The sequence below is a fragment of the Sebastes umbrosus genome, chromosome 14, assembly GCF_015220745.1.
Source record: "Sebastes umbrosus isolate fSebUmb1 chromosome 14, fSebUmb1.pri, whole genome shotgun sequence".
In the NCBI taxonomy this organism is placed as follows: Eukaryota; Metazoa; Chordata; class Actinopteri; order Perciformes; family Sebastidae; genus Sebastes; species Sebastes umbrosus.
Genome location: NC_051282.1, coordinates 9,695,165 through 9,718,605, shown reverse-complemented (window position 1 = coordinate 9,718,605; position 23,441 = coordinate 9,695,165). Strand labels below are relative to the sequence as shown.

Genomic DNA, 23,441 nt, shown 5'->3' with positions numbered 1-23,441 from the left:
GGGAGGAAGGGCAGAGTTGTGAGGCCTTCACGCAGAGAGCAGCTCAATGGTGAAGACCTGACCATTGCTCCTTGATCAAGCTTCAATAAACCTTCTGTGTAAGACGTCAACAGCTCCGGGGCCTCTTCCTTCCTATTGAGTTAACTTGTTTATCAGAAATTCCACCACACACGGGACAAGCAATCTGGAAAAAAAAGTCATGTGCCTCTGTGTCCTCCAGTGCTCCTAAGGACATCTGTAAGATTTCACAGACCGGAGGAAAACAACCAATCAGAGCCGAGCTGGAGCCTGCCGTCTCTGAGCAGCTGTCAATCACTCACGAACTCCGATCAGACGGTCAAACTACGCAATGCTGATCAAATCTGAATCAATATTCTGTTACTGTAATGCCTATTTCTCGCCTCAAATGTTTTCAGAAACATCTTGTAGTGTACTGTTTAGCTTTAAAATTAGAAAGTTTGTGACGCCATGTTGAGATCAGTTGAAGAAATACCAAGCACTGCCACTCCGGCAGGAGCACACCCAATAGGAACGCTCTCTCTCTGGAATGACCTGTCCAAAGTTACTTACTTTCAAACCTCAAAAATGAGTCTTGGCAGAAAAACTTTGACAAGTATGAGACATCAGTTCGACTTGTCCTTTAGCAGGCAGAGAGGCATCGTCACAATCCATGTGCATAATGACTTTCATGGTTCTGTCTCACTTCTGATTAGTGCAATTTGAGACGTTACAATTGCCCCCGGTCTCCCCTACGCCCCGCAACTAACTTTTATATCTATATTAAAATTCAGAAACATACAATGACAAAGCAGCTTTTTGTTAATACATCACAAGCTAAATAAAAAAGATGCACACATTCTTTCTTGCTTTTAATAAGAAGCCAGTATTAACATTAAAAATAGATTCATTTTAAATCACATATCAAAACTCATTTGAACAAATCTAAGGGAAGCTTATAACTGTGAAATAGAGGACATACAAACCGCACAAAATACAGTTACAAGTTACAAAGTCTTCCAAGGCACATTTTTTTAAAGTGCACTTCCTCTAAATCCCCAGCAGGCTGTGCCATGTGGATATATTTCTTCAAAAGCCCACAGAGGGCAGTTGTTTGAGTAGTAGAAGGATTATCAGATACAACATTTGGTTGCAATTATGATCTCAAATGAGCTGGAAAACGGCTCAGAATATATAATTATTCATATTAAATTGTGTCTATATTCAAATAATGGGAGGAAAGGCTTTTATAGAGGCACAGAGAGGAACAGCAGCAATAGTCATTTCTTTTAACGTCTTTCAACATACAAGAAAATCATGACATTCAATCCAACAAAAATCAAGCTGAGTAACAGTCCATTATCTAGAGCCTTGTTTAACATTCAAATGTAGAATATGTGTTAAATCCACATTCCTGTAACAAGCACACACAGCGTAGATTTAAGGTTTATATCTCAGCTCTTGTATTTGTGATCAAGGTTATAAAGTGTGATTAATCAAGTGAAGCTTTGTCGCGCCCTCGTCCTCCTCAGAGCTCGGTGGCAACATGCTCCGGCGGGGCCTTGGTGAACCACTCGTACCACGATCCATCATACACAGACGCCCCGGGGGCGCCGCACAGATGGGCGGCTAGCACCATGTGACAGGCGGTCACACCGGAGCCACAGGATCCACAGAGTGGCTTATTCAGGTCCACCTTTGACTCCTCGAAGAACTTCTTCAGCTTCTCCTTGGAGAGCATCATGCCGTCAGCGTCGACAAAGTCATAGAAAGGCATGCATTTGGAGCCGGGGATGTGACCTGACCGGACACCTGTGGGGCGATGACATATTAGTTCACCTCGTTGCACAAAAGTACACACAAAGAAACTATTTTCTCATTATTCTCTTACTATAAGTGATGGGGGTCTTTCATGAACATTTTCTGCTAAAGTTACAACAGTTTTGGTTATTTCACATGAGAGATTTCTGTAGGATATTTGTGTTTTCGTTTGCTCTCAGTAGGAAAAACAGGTCACCTGCGATTTCTGTGCACCAATCGTGATTTAGCAGCATTTGAATGTGAATCTGATGACAGCTGTGTGGCTGTTTGCTTCTGTTGCTAGGCAATCAAATCCCATCAAATCACACCCACACAGTCCTGACAAGTAAGGACTTTTGATGCAGACAGTATGATGTAATCATAATCTATTTTATTTCTGTCATCTCCACCCAACACTGTCATCAAATATTACAATCTTTTAACCTGAAACGCCCTCATGAAGCCGGACTGCTCAGAGTCCTTATACTTGTTCAAAACTTACCAATACCTTTGCTATACTTTCTTAATGTTGATTCTGGTTGTTTTCATAATCTGTCAGCGGTTTACCTCCCTCTAAAACGTCTTCTTTTCATGTAAATCGGCAGATTAATATGATTGATGAAATGTTATTTTAAAAAAACTGTGTTTTGCCCAGCACACACAAACAGATAAACTCACTCAAACACGCTTTATGACTGTTAAACTCCCTAAAAAACAACTAATGAGGATGTGTTTGTTCAAAATTTAAATCTGTGTATTGTTTGTGTCATTTTCTGAGGAGGCGTGCTGGACACAAATTCTAAGGAATTTAAAGTCCAGGGAGATTAAAACAAGACTGGTCCAGTTTAAGATTATAAATTACATTTACTGGACTTTGCTGGAGAGTTCAGAGTGCTGGAGGACGTGTAACGAGAATGATTGATTGGTTGGATTATTGGTCATCCATTCATGAAAACATTAAATTGGTCATTGGTGAGGGTGTTCCATTTTCTCCTAGTTTGTACATTTTGGGTGATCCCCTACCACTGTACGATCTCCCCACATCAGATGCAGATTGGATTCAAACAGCTCTTATGCTGCGCAGGAAAATCTGCGGATTTGCTCCCAGTGACTGTATGGTTCGGTCAACTGGGGACTGTAGCAGCATACGTATGAGCATTGGTCTCTCTGTCTCATTAACCAAGGAGGGGGGGGGGGGGGGGGGGGGGGGGGGGGGGGGGAGGGGGGGGGGCGAAGTATGCTCAGTAGCAGGGAAATACCTGGACTTTGTAAATGGTCAATAATAAAGGCAATGAGCTTTAACCCCTCTCAGATGTTGGACCAGATGTTGCCTGATTCACAAAACCAAGATAATGGATTAAACCGGGGTTTTCCAGTTACCCTGGCTCAGTTTAGCCTTGACTCGGTTTCACAAACGCAGTGGCACATAAGTTACCATGGAGATTTATTCTGTGCAGCTAGCCTTCTCCAGACCAAGCTAACAGCCAGGCTTCATTTATCCTGGTGTCTTATCTGTTCAGTCAGCAGCCACCCCGATCAGAAACCAGTGTGTCTTTTACAGTTAGTCCACGTTCTTATGCATGTATTTTGCCTTATTTTTATTAGCCTGCATTAAAATACCATATTTTAATGCAGGCTAATAAAAGTAAGTACTAACTGAATACATACCACCATTCAGTTCAGTACTTTTATTTTTACATTGTGATCATCATTCATTTTTATTTTTCTAATTATTCATGTGATAATCATTATTACAGTTATATTGTGTTTATGAAGACTGCTGTTCATATTGTTGTTAGAGGTTTGAGGAATATATTATTGATTAGAAATGTCTGATAAAGTTCACTGGACCAGTAACTATTTATATAGTGTACTGTATATTCATGAAACAACAGGGAGAGGACACCACAATGCTTTGAACTTATTATACTTATTAACTTATTATATTATTTTTCTTGGATCACTGGTCTGCTGGGAGAGAAACACACAGCAATGAGTACATTGTGTTACTGTGTATACTTACAGTGTACATTGAAATGATCACTTACTTCTCTTTCTAATCCCATCAGTGTGTATTGTTAAGTGTGTGCGGGGCCTGTTTCACAAAAGCAGAATACATATATCCAGGATAAGAGAGAAAGCGAGGGTTGACATAGTCTAGTCAGTTGTGTTGGAAAAATACAAACATGTACACATTCCTAAGGTGACACTCATTGCCCTTAAGGCCTATTTCTGTTTCGGTGTCGGTCACATAGTCAACGAACTTGTAGATCCTATTTGAGGACAAGTAACCCGAAAAAAGGACAGAAGTGTCAGTCAGACAGACAATGTGAGATATATGAATGTGAGCCTGCACGCAAGGGTACAAATGTCACGAAACGGAGAGCCTCCTGGCTCTCAGCCTTGAACATTTATGTTGATGGTTGTTTGCCCACTTGCAAGTGTTTATTAAACCTTTAAAAGACTCTCTCTTCATTTTCGAGTCCTTCTTTACAGAAATTGCCTCCACATCACTTCATATATATATATATATATAAAACCTTGCAGTCCTTTAAACATGGATTAAAACAAAACCTAGGGTGTTTAAAAAAATCAAATACACTCCCATAAGTTCACAAGAAAGTCTTAAAAATAAAGAAAATAAAGAGTGCAAATATTACACAATGATAATATTTGGCATTGTTTTGTTTTGTTAATTGATTTCCAGAAATAAATATATACATACATTTGCATAAAGCAGCATATTTGCCCACCCCCAAGTTGATAATAATATTAAATACTTGACACATCTCCTATATATATATATATATATTTATTTATAGGGTGTTTAAAAAATCAAATACATTCCCATAAGTTCACAAGAAAGTCTTAAAAATAGTGAAAATAAAGAGTGTAAATATTGTACATAAAGTGTCCCTACCCTCTCTTGGCTCCGGCTCTCTCCCTTTAAACCTCTCCAGAGGCCTCACATCCACCACCTGAAACCGCTGAGACTCAATGTTCTCTGTGACGTCCTCAAACGACCTGACCCAGGAGCGGTTCATGGTGGCGGTGAAGCGGGCTGCTTCAGGCCGGCTGGAGGCGCCTGTGGTCGGGTAGCCCCCCCTCACCCAGTCCCTGAACCCCCCGTTCAGCACCGACACCTGAGGATGGCCGAACAAGCGGAACATCCACCAGACTCTGGTGCAAGAGAACAACCCGAAGTCACTGGCGTCATAAACCACCACATGGCTGTCGTTTCCAATGCCCAGGTTGCCCACATAGTCTGCGAACAGCTGCTCGGTCGGCAGCGTATGATCAAACTCTGAGGTCCGGTCCGAGCACTCGTCTATGTCGAATAAAGACGCTCCCGGGATGTGAGATTGGGCAAACTCCTTCTTGCCATCTCGCTCCATCATCGGCAGGTACCAGGACGTGTCCAGGATCCGCAGACGAGGTCCGACCAGGTTGCGGTTCACCATGTTTGCGAGCCATTTGGCAGAAACGAGAGCTTGAGTTTGCAGCCCCATGTTTGTTTGATCCAAACTGAACACAGGCCTTTTCTTTCTGATACCTAGTAGTGGGCAGGACGACAAAGAGTCTGTGCATTACCTCCACCAGCTGGTCTGGAGTTCAATAGAAAACAGCATTAAGTTGATTTCTCGTCTCTCAACATCATACTGTATCTTAGACATATAAACATTAATACCATAATATCCTAATAAAGAAGTGTCTTACCGTTATATATACAATAAAGACATAAACGAATCTGTATATTTTAATTTAGGTTGTATATATACAACCTGTGGAAACTGGTTAGCATAAAAATACATGCATCAAAATATTAATATGTTAACTACATATTTTTGAATTAAATAATTCAAGATTCAAGATCCAAGATTCAAGATTCCTTTATTTGTAATTTTTATGCTCCACATAAAAACGAAATTGTGTTTCTTACATCCACCACTCAGAAATTCAGTGCAAAACAATTGGTGAAAACTATAAAGTAATTAACTTATAATTAAGAGCACTAATAAATAAGCTAAAAGTAATTGACTATATATTGCACTTATTTTAAATATATATCTAAAATGTATGTATGTTTACATGCATTACATTATATATGTGCAAAACAAATATGTTTGCCACACTTAAAGTTCATATATGTGGAAAATAAATAATGGAATCTAGTATACGCACATACTGTATATGTCAAATATGTTTGCAGCATGTTTGCACATATAACTTTAAATATATGTGGAAAACAAATATCTGAATCACAAACTGAACAAAATGTTCATATATGTAAAGTTATGTGTACCAGTATTTAATATGCTCATATATCGCCATTTATCAGATTTTTGTATGGGATACAATAAAGACATAAATAAATCAGTATATTTTAGTTTAGTTTAGGTTGTATATATACAACCTGTGGGAACTGGTTTGCCTAAAAATACATGCATCAAAATATTAATATGTTAACTACATATTTTTTAATTAAATAATTGACTATTGCACATCTTATTTTAAACATATATCTAAAATGCACGTGTGTTTACAAACATTACATTATATATGCCACACTTAAAGTTTTCCATATATGTGGAAAATAAATAATGGAATCTATATGCACATATACTGTATGTCACCTTATATGAGAGACCTCAAATATGTTTACTGCATGTTTGCACATATAACTTTAAATATATGTGTAACACAAATATCTGAATAACAAGCATGTTCATATATGTACCAGTATTTAATATATATGTTCATATATGGCCATATATCAGATTTTTGTATGGGGGCCTACATGGTGTAATATCTTTTTATGTTCACAGAAAGTCACACTTTTCTGTGTAAAGTCTTTAAATATTGTGCTTTTTTATTATTAATCTTGATATAACCCTGCTTCTTCCTGTACATCCTTTTACAAAACCTTTCTTTGAACTCTATAAAAACATCTTCCAGCTCACTCTTCCTCTCACTGCGTTTGCCACCTTACCTTCAATCCGTCATACACTCTCTTACTAAAAACTCAGGCACACATTTTACAGACTGGCGGGGACTCGGTTATAGACCAAGCCATACAACTTTTCAAATGAAACATGTCATAAAAATGTTTTTTTTTTGTTTTTACTAAGTTGTCCACATAAGAATATCCTCTGATATTGCTGACTCACTATGACACTGTCATGACTTACTGAATGGAACAGAGCCATTGTTAATGTTAACACCAAAAAGGCTGATGGAAATTACAGTTTAAAGTAAAAAATTTGACTTTGTAATATAAAATGGAACTGATCCACTTACCGAATTACTTTCACAATGGACACATTTGGTGTCAGGAGGGCGAAACTCAGAGAATCTATTTTGCATGGTGAGAAGTTTAATTACTATTAGGGGGAATGCTAGTGTTTACCTTAGTTAAAATATATATTATATTATATTATATTATATATAATAATTATATATATATAATAATAATAATTATATATACTTTATATATTAGGGCTGTCAACGTTAACGCGATAATAGCGTGATTGTTAGGTTGCAGCGGGCTCAGTTTTAAAGCTAGAGTGAAGATGCTGGTATCATATAAAACTAAAAAACCTAATGAATCCATTGGTACCAACCATGTCATACTAGCTTGTCACAAAGGAGGTTAAATAATGCTCCAAACTTAAGCTAAATTTTGGTGAGGAAAAACTGGCATGGCAAATTTCAAAATGGTCCCTTGACCTTTGACCTCAAGATATGTGAATGAAAATGGGTTCTATGGGTACCCACGAGTCTACCCTTTACAGACATGCCCACTTTATGATAATCAAATGCAGTTTGGGGCAAGTCATAGTCAAGTCAGCACACTGACACACTGACAGCTGTTGTTGCCTGTTGGGCTGCAGTTTGCCATGTTATGTTTTGAGCATATTATTGTATGTTAAATGCAGTACCTGTGAGGGTTTCTGGACAATATTTGTCATTGTTTTGTGTTGTTCATTGATTTCCAATAATAAATATATACATACATTTGCATAAATCTAGCATATTTGCCCACTCCCATGTTGATAAGAGGACTGAATACTTGATAAATCTTCCTTTAAGGTACATTTTGTTTTGAACTAATAAAAAATGTGCAATTTATTTGAGATTAATCATGATTAACTATTGACAATCATGCGATTAATCTCAATTAAATATTGTAATCGATTGACAGCCGTAATATATATACTGTATATACAGTATATACGTATATATATATTGGATCTTATTGTAAAAAAACAGTCAGTCTGTACAACAACATTCAGTGTATGTATCAAGTGAAAAGCTACAAAGTGGTTTCCAGTTTCAAATACCTTGGTGTCATCTCAGACTCAACTCTGTGCTTCAAAAAAACAAGTCAAGCTAGTTGTTGAAAAAAAAATAAAATTCAACCCAAATATAACAACAACAAAAGTACCTGAAGCTGCTAAGATACATTTCCATGCTATGATTTTCTTGCATATAACATATACTGTATAACCATTTGGTGTCTTGCGACAGATACAATACTAAAGCCCATACAATATGGATGTAAACAAGCCCTCAAGGTCCTGGATAATAAACCTAAAAGCTACCATCGCTGTTATGGTCTCCTCTGCTGGGAAAATCTTATCAAATTTCACAATGCTTGTTTAATAATCATAATTCTTAATGAATTAGCACCTCCCCTATTTACCACATTCATCTGTCAGAAAATGTTGGAGATAGATTAACCAGATCAAGAGTAAGAGCTGTCCCAAGGAGGAAAACATCTTTCGACCTTTTACAGCTTTTACCTTTAAATATAACATCTCTTATCATTCCTTTGCACATAATATCAAAAATTGCCCAAAAATGTTTTAACTGTTTATGCTGATTGTCTGCTTGTGCTATGTCTTCTGTAATGTGATTTTAACTGTTTATGCCCACATTGTTTTGTATTAATTGCCTGCTTTCTAAATGTCCTGCTTTGCATGATGTTGTATCAAACCTGCAGTAGGCAGAATGTCTTTGGCATCATTGGGCAAACATTTCATAATAACTTTTCAGCATATTGTAATTCAAGTGTTCTGAGAGATAACTAGACTTCTGCACCTCCTCATGGCTCTGTTTTCAGGCTTTAAAAAATCTAAGACTTTGGCCAATCACAGGTCAGGTCATTTCTATTTCCTCAACTGATCTCAACATGGTTGCCGGGTCGTAAGCTTTCTCATTTTACAGCTAAACAGTACACTACAAGATGTTTCTGAAAACATTTTATGCGAGAAATAGGCATAACAGAATATTGATTCATATTTGTAATTTAGAATATATAAAAAATGACAAGTAGATAATACGTCAGAGCCTTAATAGTAGCCCTAACAATACCTCTCTGACCGTAAAACATTTAAGAGTTAATCATAATTAATCTTAATTTGAATGTGCATTTTAAGAACTGTCTTTCAAAGTTAAAGTTTTCCAGAAACATTTTCTTAAAATTGGCTCAATATGGCAATGACAAAAATTTGATTAATTGATTGATTTTATTGATGATTTCATTGCAGTACTACCAACACAACCAACAAATACAATATACATCCATTATTAGGAATCAAAATTTAAAAAACTGCTTGCAAAAAAAAAAAAAAGTCATGCATCTGATCTAATTATAGCAGATATGTACATTTATCAAAGCATACCAACATATTTTCTTAGTTGTGAATCTATGGACAATTTGCTTGTGATTGGTATTTGATTTGATTAGTAGCATTTGAACGAAAAAAAGCAATGATACTGTATCACCAAGAATCACACAAAAAGGCATATATATGAAGATACGTCTGAAAATAATCAATATTCACCATTAATATTTTCTTGTAAAATGAATTTGAGACATTTCTTTTCTGATTACATCTCTAGTTTGTTCTGCTCTGACCTCAAATTAAACTAATCATATCATGTCATCTATCCTATCACATCTAATGGCCTGTAGACTTGTGGAGTACTTGTGATCAGGGCAAGTACTTCATTCCTTTCATCCTAGGAATGATATGTATATCTCTGACATCATCATGCTGAAGCAGCCAACACAAGTAGCGCTCCGTCCCCATGCCCCATCCACTGGTGAGGAGTGGTTTCACTTGTCGCATGTCAATGTACCATTTGTAGGACTGCTCTGGCACTGCATGGTGCCTGAGGGCCTCCTGTACCATCTCAGGGGTGGAATGACGTTCACCGAGACCCAAGGTCTCACCCAGCCCCAGGAGAAGGTCTGCAGCTTTGGCTTTGCACTGCCCAGTGCCCTCCACATAGGCCTGGTAGAAGGGAACTCCTAGATGGTCCATCTCAGTCAGCCAAACAGCACCACCATATTTCTCTATCAAGACCCGCTCTCCTTTGCGTGTTAGCTTTCTGCCAAACTGTGGCTGGCCATCTTGTACCCACTCTGAGCAGTCAGCAGAGGGCATCATGGGAATGGCCTGGTCTAGAGGGACTCGTGGGAGTGGAGTTTTTCCATCCAGCTTACTCAGCATGGCTTTGACGTGTGCAAGGGTCCCGGCAGTGTTGAGGATAATATCAGAGTGTTTCTTCAACATGGACTTGGTGAGATGAGCCAAGTATCCTTCTGCTGTAGAAATGGCCTTGTCCATGTCACCCAACAGTTCGCACTCCACGTGGTAGAACTGGTTCAAGTGTGTAGCATCAGGATCTTCGCCTCTAAAGCTGGGAGATATGTAGTACGTTCCCGGCAGGTTCTCCTGGAAACGAAGGAAGTATTCAAGTACAAACTGCATTGAATCAGCCAGGTAGATGTCCTGGCCCAGCAGGTCAACAGAAACTGGTTCTGAGTCAGATCCCAAGCCCATTGGTGAGGAGATGGTGTCTGTGGTGAGAGGGGTTAGAGCGTAGGAGAAATGGCGGGAAGTGTGGAAATATTCCACTGTGCTGTGGAAAAGAGTGTTTTGAATCTGGAACAGGTTGTGATACCACTGGCTCTTGATGGCAATTGTTGAGTGAGACTGAGGGTCTTGCCATGAACGGGGAGCCCTGCACTGGGTGATTTTTGAGTGTATCTTTTTGAGGGCCTCAGGGTCAGCAGCTGGGCCATCCAGTGATGACACATATCCAGGGTAGCTCTGGAAGAACTCTGGTTGCAGATCAGCAGACTTAGTGCCATCTGGTGAAGGTAACAGAGGGATCAGCTTGGCATGAGCATAATCAATCTCAAAGCCCTCGAAGATCAGTGCAACGCCTCGAGCTCTCATCCCCTCTTCTAGTAGTCGGGCAACTTTAGAAGTGGCTAAGATCAGCGCCTTGTAGTCAGCTTCCTCCAGTTTGAAGATGTCGCTGGACAGTTGTTTGCGTGGCACCACAACAGTTAGTCCAGGAGTGTTTGGGTACGGTGTGAGGAAGGCAACATGCTCGCTGTCGTCCCAGACTCTCCACTGTTGCTGCTCTCCACGTACAATACGACTGAACAGGTTATCATTGGAAGCGTCTCCAAAAAAGTCAAAGCAAGAAGGTGCATTTGGTGTTGGCAGTCCGTTTCTAATCTTTGCTTGAACCTGGGCCAGTGCCTCATCATCCCAGCATGGGCCACTTTTTGAGGTGCAGTAGCCAGGATCGCAAGTGTGGGACTCCTCTTCATTTGCAAGATGGGGCTGCCAGTTTGGCTGTAGGCCATGAAGCGGGAGCAGTCTGATTTGTGCTGGCTGATCATTGGTTGGTTTGAAAACCAAGGCACAGCGCTGCACTTCCAATTGCTCACAAAGCAACCGCGACACAGCTCTTGCTCCTTGTAGCATAGCCACAAAATCAGGTGTAGCCAACTGGAAGATGCTGCTTGCCCCACTAAGAGTTTTTCTAGTCAGAATGGTTGACCCAGGGATCCAGGGGTTGGGATCCAGGTAGGCAACCAGCTCATCAGTTTCCCAGATCACATGAGAGAAGCTCTTGAGGGGCCTGAGGACCTCTACTCGGGAAATGCCATCTACCATTGAGGCCACAAACATCACACCAGCATTTGTTTCAATGATGGCTTCACCTTTAGTGTCCACAGCAATGATTCCTGCACAGATCCCATCTAGATTTTCAGCCATCACGTCTCTACATGCCTGCCTGAGGCTACAGCCTGTGTGGTGGTAGAGACTGGCTATTTTCTGTGCAACTGTTTGCCTCAGAAATACATCTCCATCTCCAGAGCAGGTAATAGCTAACTTGTCATCAGCATATATTCCTGCCCCTACTACTGCTGTATCCCCGACTCGCCCTTTCAGCTTTCCTACTACCCCACCTGTGGATGATGCAGCAGCCAACCCACTCCAACGGTCCAAGGCCACAGCTCCAACTGTCTGTGGGTGATTGTTTTTTGAGGTATTTCCAACAGTGAGCTTTGAAGCTAACTGTCTGTGGCGTATATCAGTGTAGAAATACTCAGGCCCAACAGGTTTCTCCTTCCCCTCCAACCCTTGCAGAAACTCCTCAGCCCCATCTCCCACAATGAGTGAATGTGAGCTTTTCTCCATGACACATCTGGCAGCCTTTATGGGGTTCTTCACACTTTGCACACAAGCAACAGATCCTGACTTCATTGCATTGCCATCCACAATGGTTGCTTCCATTTCATTTTTTCCATCTTTGTTGAACACTGAGCCTTTACCTGCATTGAACAGGAAGCAGTCCTCCAGAGCTTCTACTGACTTCTGAACTGCGTCCAGACTCCTTCCACCTTGTTGAAGCACTTGGGATCCAAGGGTTAAGGCTGTCTGTAGAGCAAACTCAATAACCCCAATGACTTCGGTGTTCAGCATCATCTCCTCTCCAGCGCCACCATGGATCACCAGAGTGTGGTCTGTGCTCATGCCAGAGGTGGAGTCAACAGCTTTTTTGCCATTGTCTGGACTCTCTGGACAGTGGTTTGTCTCTCCATTCATTTTCCCTGTTTGACCCTGATTCTGTAGACATTCCAGGGCTCCCATTTGGCATGCAACGGCATACCTAACAGCTAGAAGCATCACTAACTTCAGGTTTATCTTCAGGCTTTCTTGAAGCTTCTCCAGTGCCAGAGCAAAGCTCCCTTTTCCATTAAGCGCAATGCGAACCTTGTCTGTCTTCCCAAGGTAGATTATAGCCAGCTGATCTTGGGCATAAACATTCCCTACTCCACACTCCACGCCCTCCGACACATCTCTACCTGTGAGGTACACAGATGGACATCCAAAGGGGTCCAGGTACTTCTTCAATGGGTTGTCAGATGGCAATGATCGACGCAGGACGGCTATATGGGGACCAACTCCTTGACCACTTTTGGTGTTTCTGATGAGGCTCTTATGCTCCAAAAAGGCAACATGGAACAAGCGTAGGAGGTCAGCTGTGTATTGGATTTTGTTATCTGAGCCAATGCAAGATGCCAAGGCACCTACTAACTTGTGAGAATGCATGGTGATGGAGTATGTAGGATCACATCGGCCATGTTTGTAGTGGCGAACATGGGTTGGTGTGACAAGCATGTGCTTGGCAGCAGATTCCCCAAGAGTCTGCCTCAGGGAAAGCTGCAATGAGAAGTTGATCCAAGCATCATACAGGCCTCTTTGCTCTCTGAGAGTAGAAAAGACATCAGGATAGGCGGAAACATCAAAAGTGAGAACTGAATGAGTTGCTCGCAAGGAAGTGCTTGACTTCGGGATGTTTACTTCTTGCAAGGGGAAGGAAAGGGAAGTTGGACAAACAGAATTACCATTAACAGTGACAGACCCATTCACATATTCAGTGTAATTATGGACTACGTTTAAGTCAGCACTCTCAGACAGATTGTACACATGCTCAGCCACAAGCCCAGCCACCATCCCATCCACAGCACTGTGCTCAAACACCATCCCAGCTGTGCTGTCCTTGAACACCACAAGGCTCATCACCTGTTGAAAAATAGAAGAAAAAAAAATAATTTGATGGTGATTAGTGGTCTATCAGTAAAAAACATTTTCCTTTGTCTTCACTTGCTATTTTAAACATATGGAAGCTCAGCTTAATTACATCCAGCCTTGAGCCTTGATGTCCTAACTGTTTGTTGTAGTGGAGTAGAAGTAACATGTTTTATAAATTGCTTTACTATATTAGCAGTATTAAATATGTTTTGATGAGTTTGTGTCACCCAATTGTATGGTTTGGCTGACATGTGAACACAAAAAGGAGCGATCTGCTTGCAACATTAAAATGGAAAATGAAGCAGATGGTCGACACATGCAGTCTTTATCCAGATTCTATCCAATACCTTGTCACAGTATCTCAGACATGGACGGTCTCCTCCTTCTTCCATCCTCACTGCATTGAGGATATCAGCCAGTTCAGAGGGTGCGTTGCAGTCTTCCAGACAGAGCGTCAGCACGGCACTCTCCATCAGCCCCAGTGATGCTGCTGCGTCCCCTCCTTGCCCCAGGATCTCTTCTCTGGTGGCAGCCCAGACTTTGCGCTCCAGAGCCGAGAGGCTGCAAATGACAGAGGGATCGTTCTGCTTTCCTGCACTGGGTTGATCCATCACCTGAGCCAGCTGGTTGTAGATGTCAACGAACGGTCGAGCAGAAACCGGCCCACCAGTGCTGGGACGCTCCAGTATGTCAACAGGGAACACTCCTCCAACACAGGTGACGATGGCATGGAGGCTATCTGGGTAGACCTGGAGATAACAAAGCAACAAATTACAAATAGAGCCAACCTGACATATTGATAATTGAAAGCCTCTGAGTTTTAATTTTGCTTTGACCGCACAAGTAATCTCACCTTAATCTCATCTTGACTCCTTCCAGGAATCCTGGTGGCAGCGAATACCTCAGACTGCTGTGTGCGCTCCGTTGGCACATTGCCTTCCAGTAACAGTGGCTCACTGTATAGCTTTGCTGCTGCCCAGAGCAGAGCGGCTGCCCTCCCCAGTTGGGTAGATCTCTTTGCCTTAGACGAACGCAGAACAACAGGAAGGGCAGTAGAGATCGGCAGGGGTTCAGCACAAGACAGCAGACCTCTCTTGAACTGCTCCGTCACCCAGTTCTCTTGACCTGAAGCAATGGCTGCCAATTTTTGCTGGGCCTCTTGAAGGAGCTCCCTCTGCTGTTCCAGTGTACTTTTGAACTCCGGGTAAAGGTCAGGACTTAAAGTGAGCTGCAGGACTCGGCTCACTTCTTGCAAGGTGACATCCAACTCTGGGACAGGGTAGTTGAGAAGGGCCATCCTGTTGATGTGGAGGTTTGGTTGAGAGAAAATGAGAGAGAGATTGTGTCACTGTGATGGCACTTTGCTTCGATGGCACTTCAGTGCAAGCAGTGTTAAAACATTCTGACAGCAGCATGGCTCATAAGTCTGCCAGGTTAGTGTGACCATACATTATCATGCATTTAAATACTTACTCGGTGTTTAGCTATACAGTAGCAGTTAGCAGTAAAATAGACAAATCACCAAAAGCTGTTTCACCACCTGGGAAGACAAACATAAGTAGATAAATACAAATAGAAATAGAAAGCAATAAACAGAAATATATCTACATAGATAATAATAGATGCAGACATAATGTCCCCTAAATGATTAAGGACAAATGTCTTGGAGGTGCTCTACAACCTGTGGTCTGTCCTTTTACATTCCTCCCTCACTTTAGTAAAGATTATTAAGTTATATATTATATTTCTTGTGTTTTCTGTAAAACTACTTTTTCTATGGATCTTACAAAGGACAAAAGAGCGCCCAAATGATCAGATACTATGTTGTAAATTCATCTCAAGCTTTTTAAATTAATTTGGATATTTCTCCAAGATCTATCCAGTTAGAAGGAGGGAGGAAGAGTCATCAGAGAGGACATGTGTTGTTTTTTTACTACAAAACTGTCCCCGTAATGCAGAGCCAGTGACTCCAATTTCCTTTTTGCGCCTTTAGACATTCCTCAGACTCACTGTCTGTCTGCCTCCTGCCTCATACTGGGAGAGTAAATGAACTGAATTTCATGTTTGGTAACTTTTTCCTTCGTTAATTTCCAGTGAAACACAGACATAAATAAATAAATGAACCAATAGCCTAATACAATATATAAATATGGGAAAGAATCAATACTGAAATACCTTCAGAAAAGAAAGGAGTTCAGAAACTAAACTCAGAAGGAAAGTTATATAAATCATTGTTAGTTTTAGTTATTATTATTACACTGTATTTCAAGTTTATTACAACTCTTTCCAGTGACCTGTTAAATAGACTCACAACAAGACTCAGTATTGTTTTTTGAAATTTATAGAATATAATAATCGTTTTCAAACGCGTTGTTATTGGCGGCAATCCTGACAGTTTAGACAACTAGCACCCCGGACAGCTCCCGGACCCCGGACCTTGGACAGCTTTTTATTACACAACTTGAAATAGATTTATTTGGGCATTTGTATTCCTTTATTACAGACAGTAGAGATATGACAGGACATCAAGGACAGAGAGAGGGAGAGAGAGAGAGAGAGAGAGAGAGATAGACAGACAGAGAGAGACAGAGAGAGAGAGAGACAGACAGAGAGAGAGAGACAGACAGACACACAGAGAGACAGAGAGAGAGACAGAGAGACAGAGAGAGAGACAGAGAGACACAGAGAGAGAGAGAGAGACAGAGAGTGAGAGAGAGACAGAGAGACAGAGAGAGAGAGAGAGACAGAGAGTGAGAGAGAAATAGAGAGAAACAGAGAGAGAGACAGAGAGAGAGAGACAGAGAGAGAGAGACAGAGAGAGAGAGAGAGAGAGAAAGAGAGTGAGAGAGGGAGAGAGAGAAAGAGAGAGAGACAGCTAGAGAGAGAGAGAGAGGGTGAGAGAGAGAAAGAGAGAGAGACAGAAGAGAGAGAGAGAGAGAGAGAGAGAGAGAGAGAGAGAGAGAGAGAGAGAGAGAGAGAGAGACAGAAGAGAGACAGAAGAGAGAGAGAGAGAGAGAGAGAGACAGAGTAAAGACCCCATATGCCGGATTCTCATCTGCAGGGTATCCAGTTTCACCCTGCAGCGTCTCCCTGGGTGGTTCCTGTGAGTTCAGGCTTGAAGCCATGAAAGACTCACTATTGCAACCACTGATAGGCTGATAGACTCTGGTGCCTAAATAAGGCACCCGTACAGTCCATCACTACAGTGGAAACCAAACTGTAGGGATGTCTCAGTGAGACATTATCACATGCCTGGCATATATCAGCGGGTTATTTTAATGACAGAAAGCAGTCCTATAAGTAAACTTTTTTGGGAGGCCCGTGACATCACATATGACATCACATATGACGTCACGGAACAAAGCCCCGTCCAATAACTTGTAGTACTGCTGACATCCCCTGTGACGTCATACATGACATCACAGAATTAAGAATCCCCATGTCACATTCTCGTTCTGGAATGCAGTACTATATAAACTTCACTAAACCACAGTGGAGATAATCCTGTGTAATGCAGATTTCACAGTATAGTTAAGACCTTTCAATGTAACATTTAAATATATAAGGCCTATCTGTAAATTATAACATTTGATTGTAAAATTGATCAGTATTTACATCCAAATTGAGTATGAAAAACAATTTACAAAAGGTAAAATAACAGATCTTCCACCTCAAGGATGTGGAAGTTTAAAACACAAATAACCCAACAGTATAGGATTATTACATATATGTACCATAAAGGAGCAATATTAAACATGAAAAAAAGTAGTTTTTCAACACAGGATTTATTGAGGTATTCATAGTACAAAAAAAGACATTGCTTCTCTTCTTTTATATATATATATATATATATATATACATATAATGTATACAGATAACTACTCAAGTTATCACAACTGAAGATAATGTGATTTTAGATCAGTCTGTGCCCAGTGAAATAACTAACCCAGCTAACAGCCACTGTGGTGCCTGTAGCCTCGAATTAATGGTAACTTATCACACCTGCAGGTTTACAGCTGTATTGTAGCCTGAGTATTTTTTTCCCCATTACTACTATAATCAGTTTGATTAGACAGATTCATGAAACTGTTCAGTTGATATGTGATATGTTCTTCCTGCCATAGCTTTATAGCTTTAATGCAAATAATGACAAGTCTAATATAATTTTAGATCAGTGCATTTTTTTTCAGTGATTTCGCCCAATTCTTAAAGGGACTATTTGTAACTTTCAGAATTGCTTGTTAACAGCGACACCTGTGGCCGTGAAATCAACGAAAGTCAGCGTCAGGCTCGCGCTTGCTCGCTCTAAATATACCTGAACGAGCATCGCTCAAAACAGTGAGGCGACACACGTCAGCTAAAACCACAATATCACTCTATATTTCAGCTGCTTGGCAGTAATGTTAGCTGACCAGACGAAGGTCTCTCCATGAACATGATTTAGATCTGATCCTAGTGTTGGCTTTTCCTGCCTAAGTGCAGGCTGAAGCAGCGGAGCTCTGCAGCGTGTCTCCCTGCTCTCTCCGCCCGCAGCCGGAGAGAGCAGGGAGACACCGGCACCCGGTTGGTAACGAGAAGGCAACGTAACTCTCTGAAGAGCTCCGTCACTTCACAAGACACGGGAAAGCTCTGTTGGTCTGGAGGAGCTGCAGCATTTATTTCTGCACAAACATCCCCTGTGCATTCACTAGATATTCTCAGAGCTAAACTAACTCTTCTGCCAGAAAATGTCTGTTAAAAAACGGAAAAATACTGTCCGTTAATTAACATAAATAAACTGTAAAAAAAACCCCAGTAATTATCTTTATATAATTAGCCTTTATTACTGTAATTTTACAAGAAATATTTTACTTTTAACATATATTTGTTGTTAGAATGGTCATACACCGTAAATCTAAGACCATTTACATATAAATCACAAATGAAAAATGTAATTTTACTTTGCAAAAGCCCAAATTTACATTAACTCAGAAGTTTTGCAAAAACTAAATTTGTACTACAAATAGAAAAAAAGCAAAAAGTCTAAGCAATAGAAATACACTTACATTTTTCTTTTGTGTCTCTGTGCAGCTCTTTGTCACCTTGTAAATGTAATGTACACCCAAGCCCTTATATAGGCTACAGATCCCCCCCACACCCACACACACACACAAATTCCATCACAATTCACACAATCAAGTGAAGGCCCTTGACCTTTCATTTTTCTCTTCCTTGTAAATCAGGATCTTCTTCATTGTAGTGCAGTCTTATCTAAGGTCATCTACAACACCGAACACCACCACCAGCTCAAGTGACTGATTTGCATACATTCTTGGATTTTTCCTATGTTCTTCCTTGTCTGTAAGTCTCTTCCTCATTGCAGTGCTGTTACACCTTTCTACTGTGTATCAGCAAAGATGATACACTTTCACACATGAACGCACACACAAACACACAACCAGCACCAACTCAAGCGATATACTCAGCCTTTTATTTACGCACAATCTTGTGATGTTTCTTTTGTCTTCCTTGTTAATCAGTGCATTACTCGTGCACTACGCCCTGTGCAGTGCAGCATCAGCAGGAACATCTACGACTGGAACAAACCTCTTGCTGATGGGTTGTTGATTATATATCCTAAACAGATGGATTTGTATCTTATAATCTCACACCTCCACTGTATTTGACTATACAGTATATGTAGGCTACAGTCAAATCCATACTATGTTGTATTATTTCAAGATAAATGTACCCAAATTACAATAAACCCTTTTCTTTACATGTAATTCTTTTGGCATACAGATATACAGTAGGCTACAATTTTCAGGCATTTGTACTTCACCTACAGACGTAGGCAAAGTTGTTGGTAACGTTCCGTTAAAGAGAGAAAAACCCACAATGGTCACTGAAATAACTTGAAATTGACAAAAGTAATAATAAATAAAAATTTACTGAAAATTAACTAATGAAAATCAGATATTGTTTTTGAATTGTGGTTCAACAGAATCATTTTAAAAAACAAACTAATGAAACTGGCCAGGACAAAAATGATGGTACCCCTAGAAAAGATGTAAAATAATGTGACCATAGGGACATATTAAACTAAGGTGTGTCCTGTAATTAGCATCACAGGTATCTTCAAACTTGTAATCAGTCAGTCTGCCTATTTAAAGGGTGAAAAGTAGTCACTGTGCTGTTTGGTATCATGGTGTGTACCACACTGAACATGGACCACAGAAAGCTAAGGAGAGAGTTGTCTCAGGAGATCAGAAAGAACATTATAGACCTTCATGTTAAAGGTAAAGGCTATAAGACCATCTCCAAGCAGCTTGATGTTCCTGTGACTACAGCTGCACATATTATTCAGAAGTTTAAGGTCCATGGGACTGTAACCTACCTCCCTGGACGTGGCCGCAAGGGGAAAATTGATGACAAATTGAAGAGACGGATAACACGAATGGTAACCAAAGAGCCCAGAACAACTTCCAAAGAGATTAGAGGTGAACTCCAAGGTCAAGGTACATCAGTGTCCGATCGCACCATCCGTCACTGTTTGAGCCAAAGTGGACTTAATGGAAGACGACCCAGGAGGACACCAAATCATAAAAAAGCGAGACTGGAATTTTCCAAAATGCATATTGACAAGCCACAAAGCTTCTGGGAGAATGTCCTTTGGACAGATGAGACAAAACTGGAGCTTTTTGGCAAGTCACATCAGCTCTATGTTCACAGACGCAAAAATGAAACATCCAAAGAAAAGAACACTGTACCTAATGTGAAACATGGAGGAGGCTCGGTTATGTTATGGGGCTGCTTTGTTGCATCTGGCACAGGGTGTCTTGAATCTGTGCAGGGTGCAATGAAATCTCAAGACTATCAAGGCATTCTGGAGCGAAATGTGCTGCCCAGTGTCAGAAAGCTTGGTCTCAGTTGCAGGTCATGGGTCCTCAAACAGGATAATGACCCAAAACACAGCTAAAAACACCCAAGAATGGCCAAGAACAAAACATTGGACTATTCTGAAGTGGCCTTCTATGAGCCCGGATCTAAATCCTATTGAACATCTGTGGAAGGAGCTGAAACATGCAGTCTGGAGAAGGCACCCTTCAAACCTGAGACAGCTGGAGCAGTTTGCTCACGAGGAGTGGGCCAACATACCAGTCGACAGGTGCAGAAGTCTCATTGAGAGTTACAGAAATCACTTGATTGCAGTGATTGCCTCAAAAGGTTGTGCAACAAAATATTAAGTTAAGAGTACCATCATTTTTGTCCAGGCCAGTTTCATTAGTTTGTTTTTTTAAATGATTCTGCTGAACCATAATTCAAAAACAATATCTGATTTTCATTAGTTAATTTTCAGTGAATTTTTATTTATTATTACTTTTGTCAGTTTCAAGTTATTTCAGTGATCATTGTGGGTTTTTCTCTCTTTAACGGAACGTTACCAACAACTTTGCCTACGTCTGTAAGTACTTCATGCTACTTCTCCGCTACATTTATTTGAGAGCCATTATTATATTATGAATTTAATGATAAGGACGAGTCAGTGACTTGTGAAATTTTTCTAAAGGAACACATGATCATGATGTCATAGTCAAACCATTGTTTGTTCAGGGAAAATTGACTGAGCATTAAGTGCTTTTACATCAATGCCGTGAAACCACATTCAAACGAGCAGGGAGGATATATAATATACGAGAAGGAAGGATATAAAATATACGAGAAGGAAGGATATAAAATATACGAGAAGGAAGGATATACCTCAACAGCAATAAAAACAATAAAATGTTGAGATGTGAATTGAAAACTATAAAGAACAACCATGTCTGTGAATTAACCAAGGCAGGAACACTGCAACCATATCATCTAGCATACACTTTAATAGATCTACCAACACACACCAGTCTAATTTCAATACCTCTTGTAGTTTGTTCCGTTTATTTGGTGCAGAAAAACTAAAAGCTAACTTACTAAACTCAGTATGGATCTGAGGAGGAGTTTGAAGGGATACAAATTCAAAGAGAACTGAGGTAGAGGAGTAACTTGTCAAGCAATGCCTTATAAACAAAATATATACATTTCTCACCTAAATTTTGCAAAAGGTTCCACATGGAGCCGTAACAACAGTCACATTCTTCCAGCATTCTTAGAAATGACCACACTTTGTGATGAAATGAGCAAAAATTAGACTTTCCTTTGTCAGTTTTCAGATTATCTCCACACACACAGTAGGTGAATAATCTCTATCATTACTGCTCTCTCTTATCAGCCAACATCTGCATTTACTGTCACATCACTCAGTGACAGGCTGATAGACTGATACACACGAGTAGTTATCACAACTGAAGATAATGTGATTTTAGATCAGTCTGTGCCCAGTGAAATAACTAACCCAGCTAACAGCCACTGTGGTGCCTGTAGCCTCGAATTAATGGTAATTTATCACACCTGCAGGTTTACAGCTGTATTGTAACTAAGCTTGAGTATTTTTGTTTTTGAGTAACTTAGGTCCATTAATTACTATAATCTGTTTCATTAGATAGATTCATGAAACTGTTGATATGTGAATTCGTCCTGCCATATAGCTTCAGCTTTAATGCAAATAATGACAAGTCTGATATAATTATAGATCAGTGCATTTTTTTTCAGTGATTTCGCCCAAGTCTTAATGTGATTCAGAGACTTCCATAAAGATAAAGTCACATTAACCAGAGCCCTCACCGTGCTTCTGCAGGAAATTGTAATCAAAAGGGAAAAAAGTAGATACATAACAACTGGAGAAATATGCACACGACTCTCCAACAGCTTGAAATGTGTTCATTAAGTTTATTTCGTTTCCATAGTGACCATAGTGGCAATTTTATTTTTTAAATTTTAGGCTATTTATTTTTGTTGTTCGTTACAAATTAATCTTAACTGTGACAATATTTGCATTACAATAGGCCTACTAGATTTTCTAGTGCCTTCAGGATCAACATATATTTTTCATTAAAATGTTATGAAATGTCATTCTTTAATTAAAATACTATCAAGACAGAATCCAATTTAAAGGCCATAGTAAAAGATTACAGGTGTAAAAATGCATATATATATATATATATATATATAGTATTTCACAAGATAAAAATATATATTTTATTTTGATTTCGTTTTAAATAAAAAAATACAAGCTATCTATTTTTATTGTGCATTACAAATTAATCTTAACTATGACAATATTTGCATTACAGTAGGCCTACTAGATTTTCTAGTGCCTTTGGGATCAACATATATTTTTCATTAAAATGTCATAAAATGTCATTCTTTAATTAAAGTACTATTATATATATATATATATATATATATATATAGTATTTCACAAGAAAATAAAATATTTAATTTTATAATATAATACAAACATTGGAAAAAAAGTCTAAGTCTAAGCAATAGAAATAAACTTACTTTTTTCTTTGGTGTCTCTGTGTGTCTGATGCCTGGTAGATACGGCTGCCCGAACATTCTCTAATAATAATACCAGCCTTTATATACACATCACAACCAACACACACACACACACACACACACACACACACACAAAGCCACCCACCTAAGTCAAATTGAAACTGGAACCCTTCATTTACTGCAAACCATGTGACTTTTTCAAATCAGCCCCTTACTCACCCCCCTGTCCCTGTGCCGTGCAGCCTCAGATGGAGCTTTCCACAGTGTTTCTGAGCATCTACAACTGGAACAAAGCTCTTACTGTTGGGTTGTTGA

At 39.8% G+C, this 23,441-nt stretch overlaps 2 protein-coding genes across 2 annotated transcripts; both read right to left on the bottom strand.

Annotated features, from left to right (window-relative positions):
• Window positions 1-856: 856 nt before the first annotated feature.
• LOC119501586 (3-mercaptopyruvate sulfurtransferase-like) lies at window positions 857-5,345 on the bottom strand. The gene is made up of 2 exons (XM_037792036.1): window positions 4,718-5,345; window positions 857-1,809 (listed from the first exon to the last, which is right to left on the bottom strand). The coding sequence occupies exons 1-2, from the start codon at window positions 5,304-5,306 to the stop codon at window positions 1,526-1,528; spliced, it is 873 nt and encodes a 290-aa protein (XP_037647964.1). The 5' UTR covers window positions 5,307-5,345; the 3' UTR covers window positions 857-1,525.
• A 3,984-nt stretch (window positions 5,346-9,329) lies between these two features.
• Window positions 9,330-23,172, bottom strand: LOC119501579. Its single transcript, XM_037792030.1, has 5 exons — window positions 23,127-23,172; window positions 15,180-15,246; window positions 14,560-15,004; window positions 14,054-14,455; window positions 9,330-13,697 (listed from the first exon to the last, which is right to left on the bottom strand). Exons 3-5 carry the CDS (start codon window positions 15,001-15,003, stop codon window positions 9,795-9,797), a joined length of 4,749 nt encoding a protein of 1,582 aa, XP_037647958.1. The 5' UTR covers window position 15,004; window positions 15,180-15,246; window positions 23,127-23,172; the 3' UTR covers window positions 9,330-9,794.
• Between the last annotated feature and the right edge of the window lie 269 nt (window positions 23,173-23,441).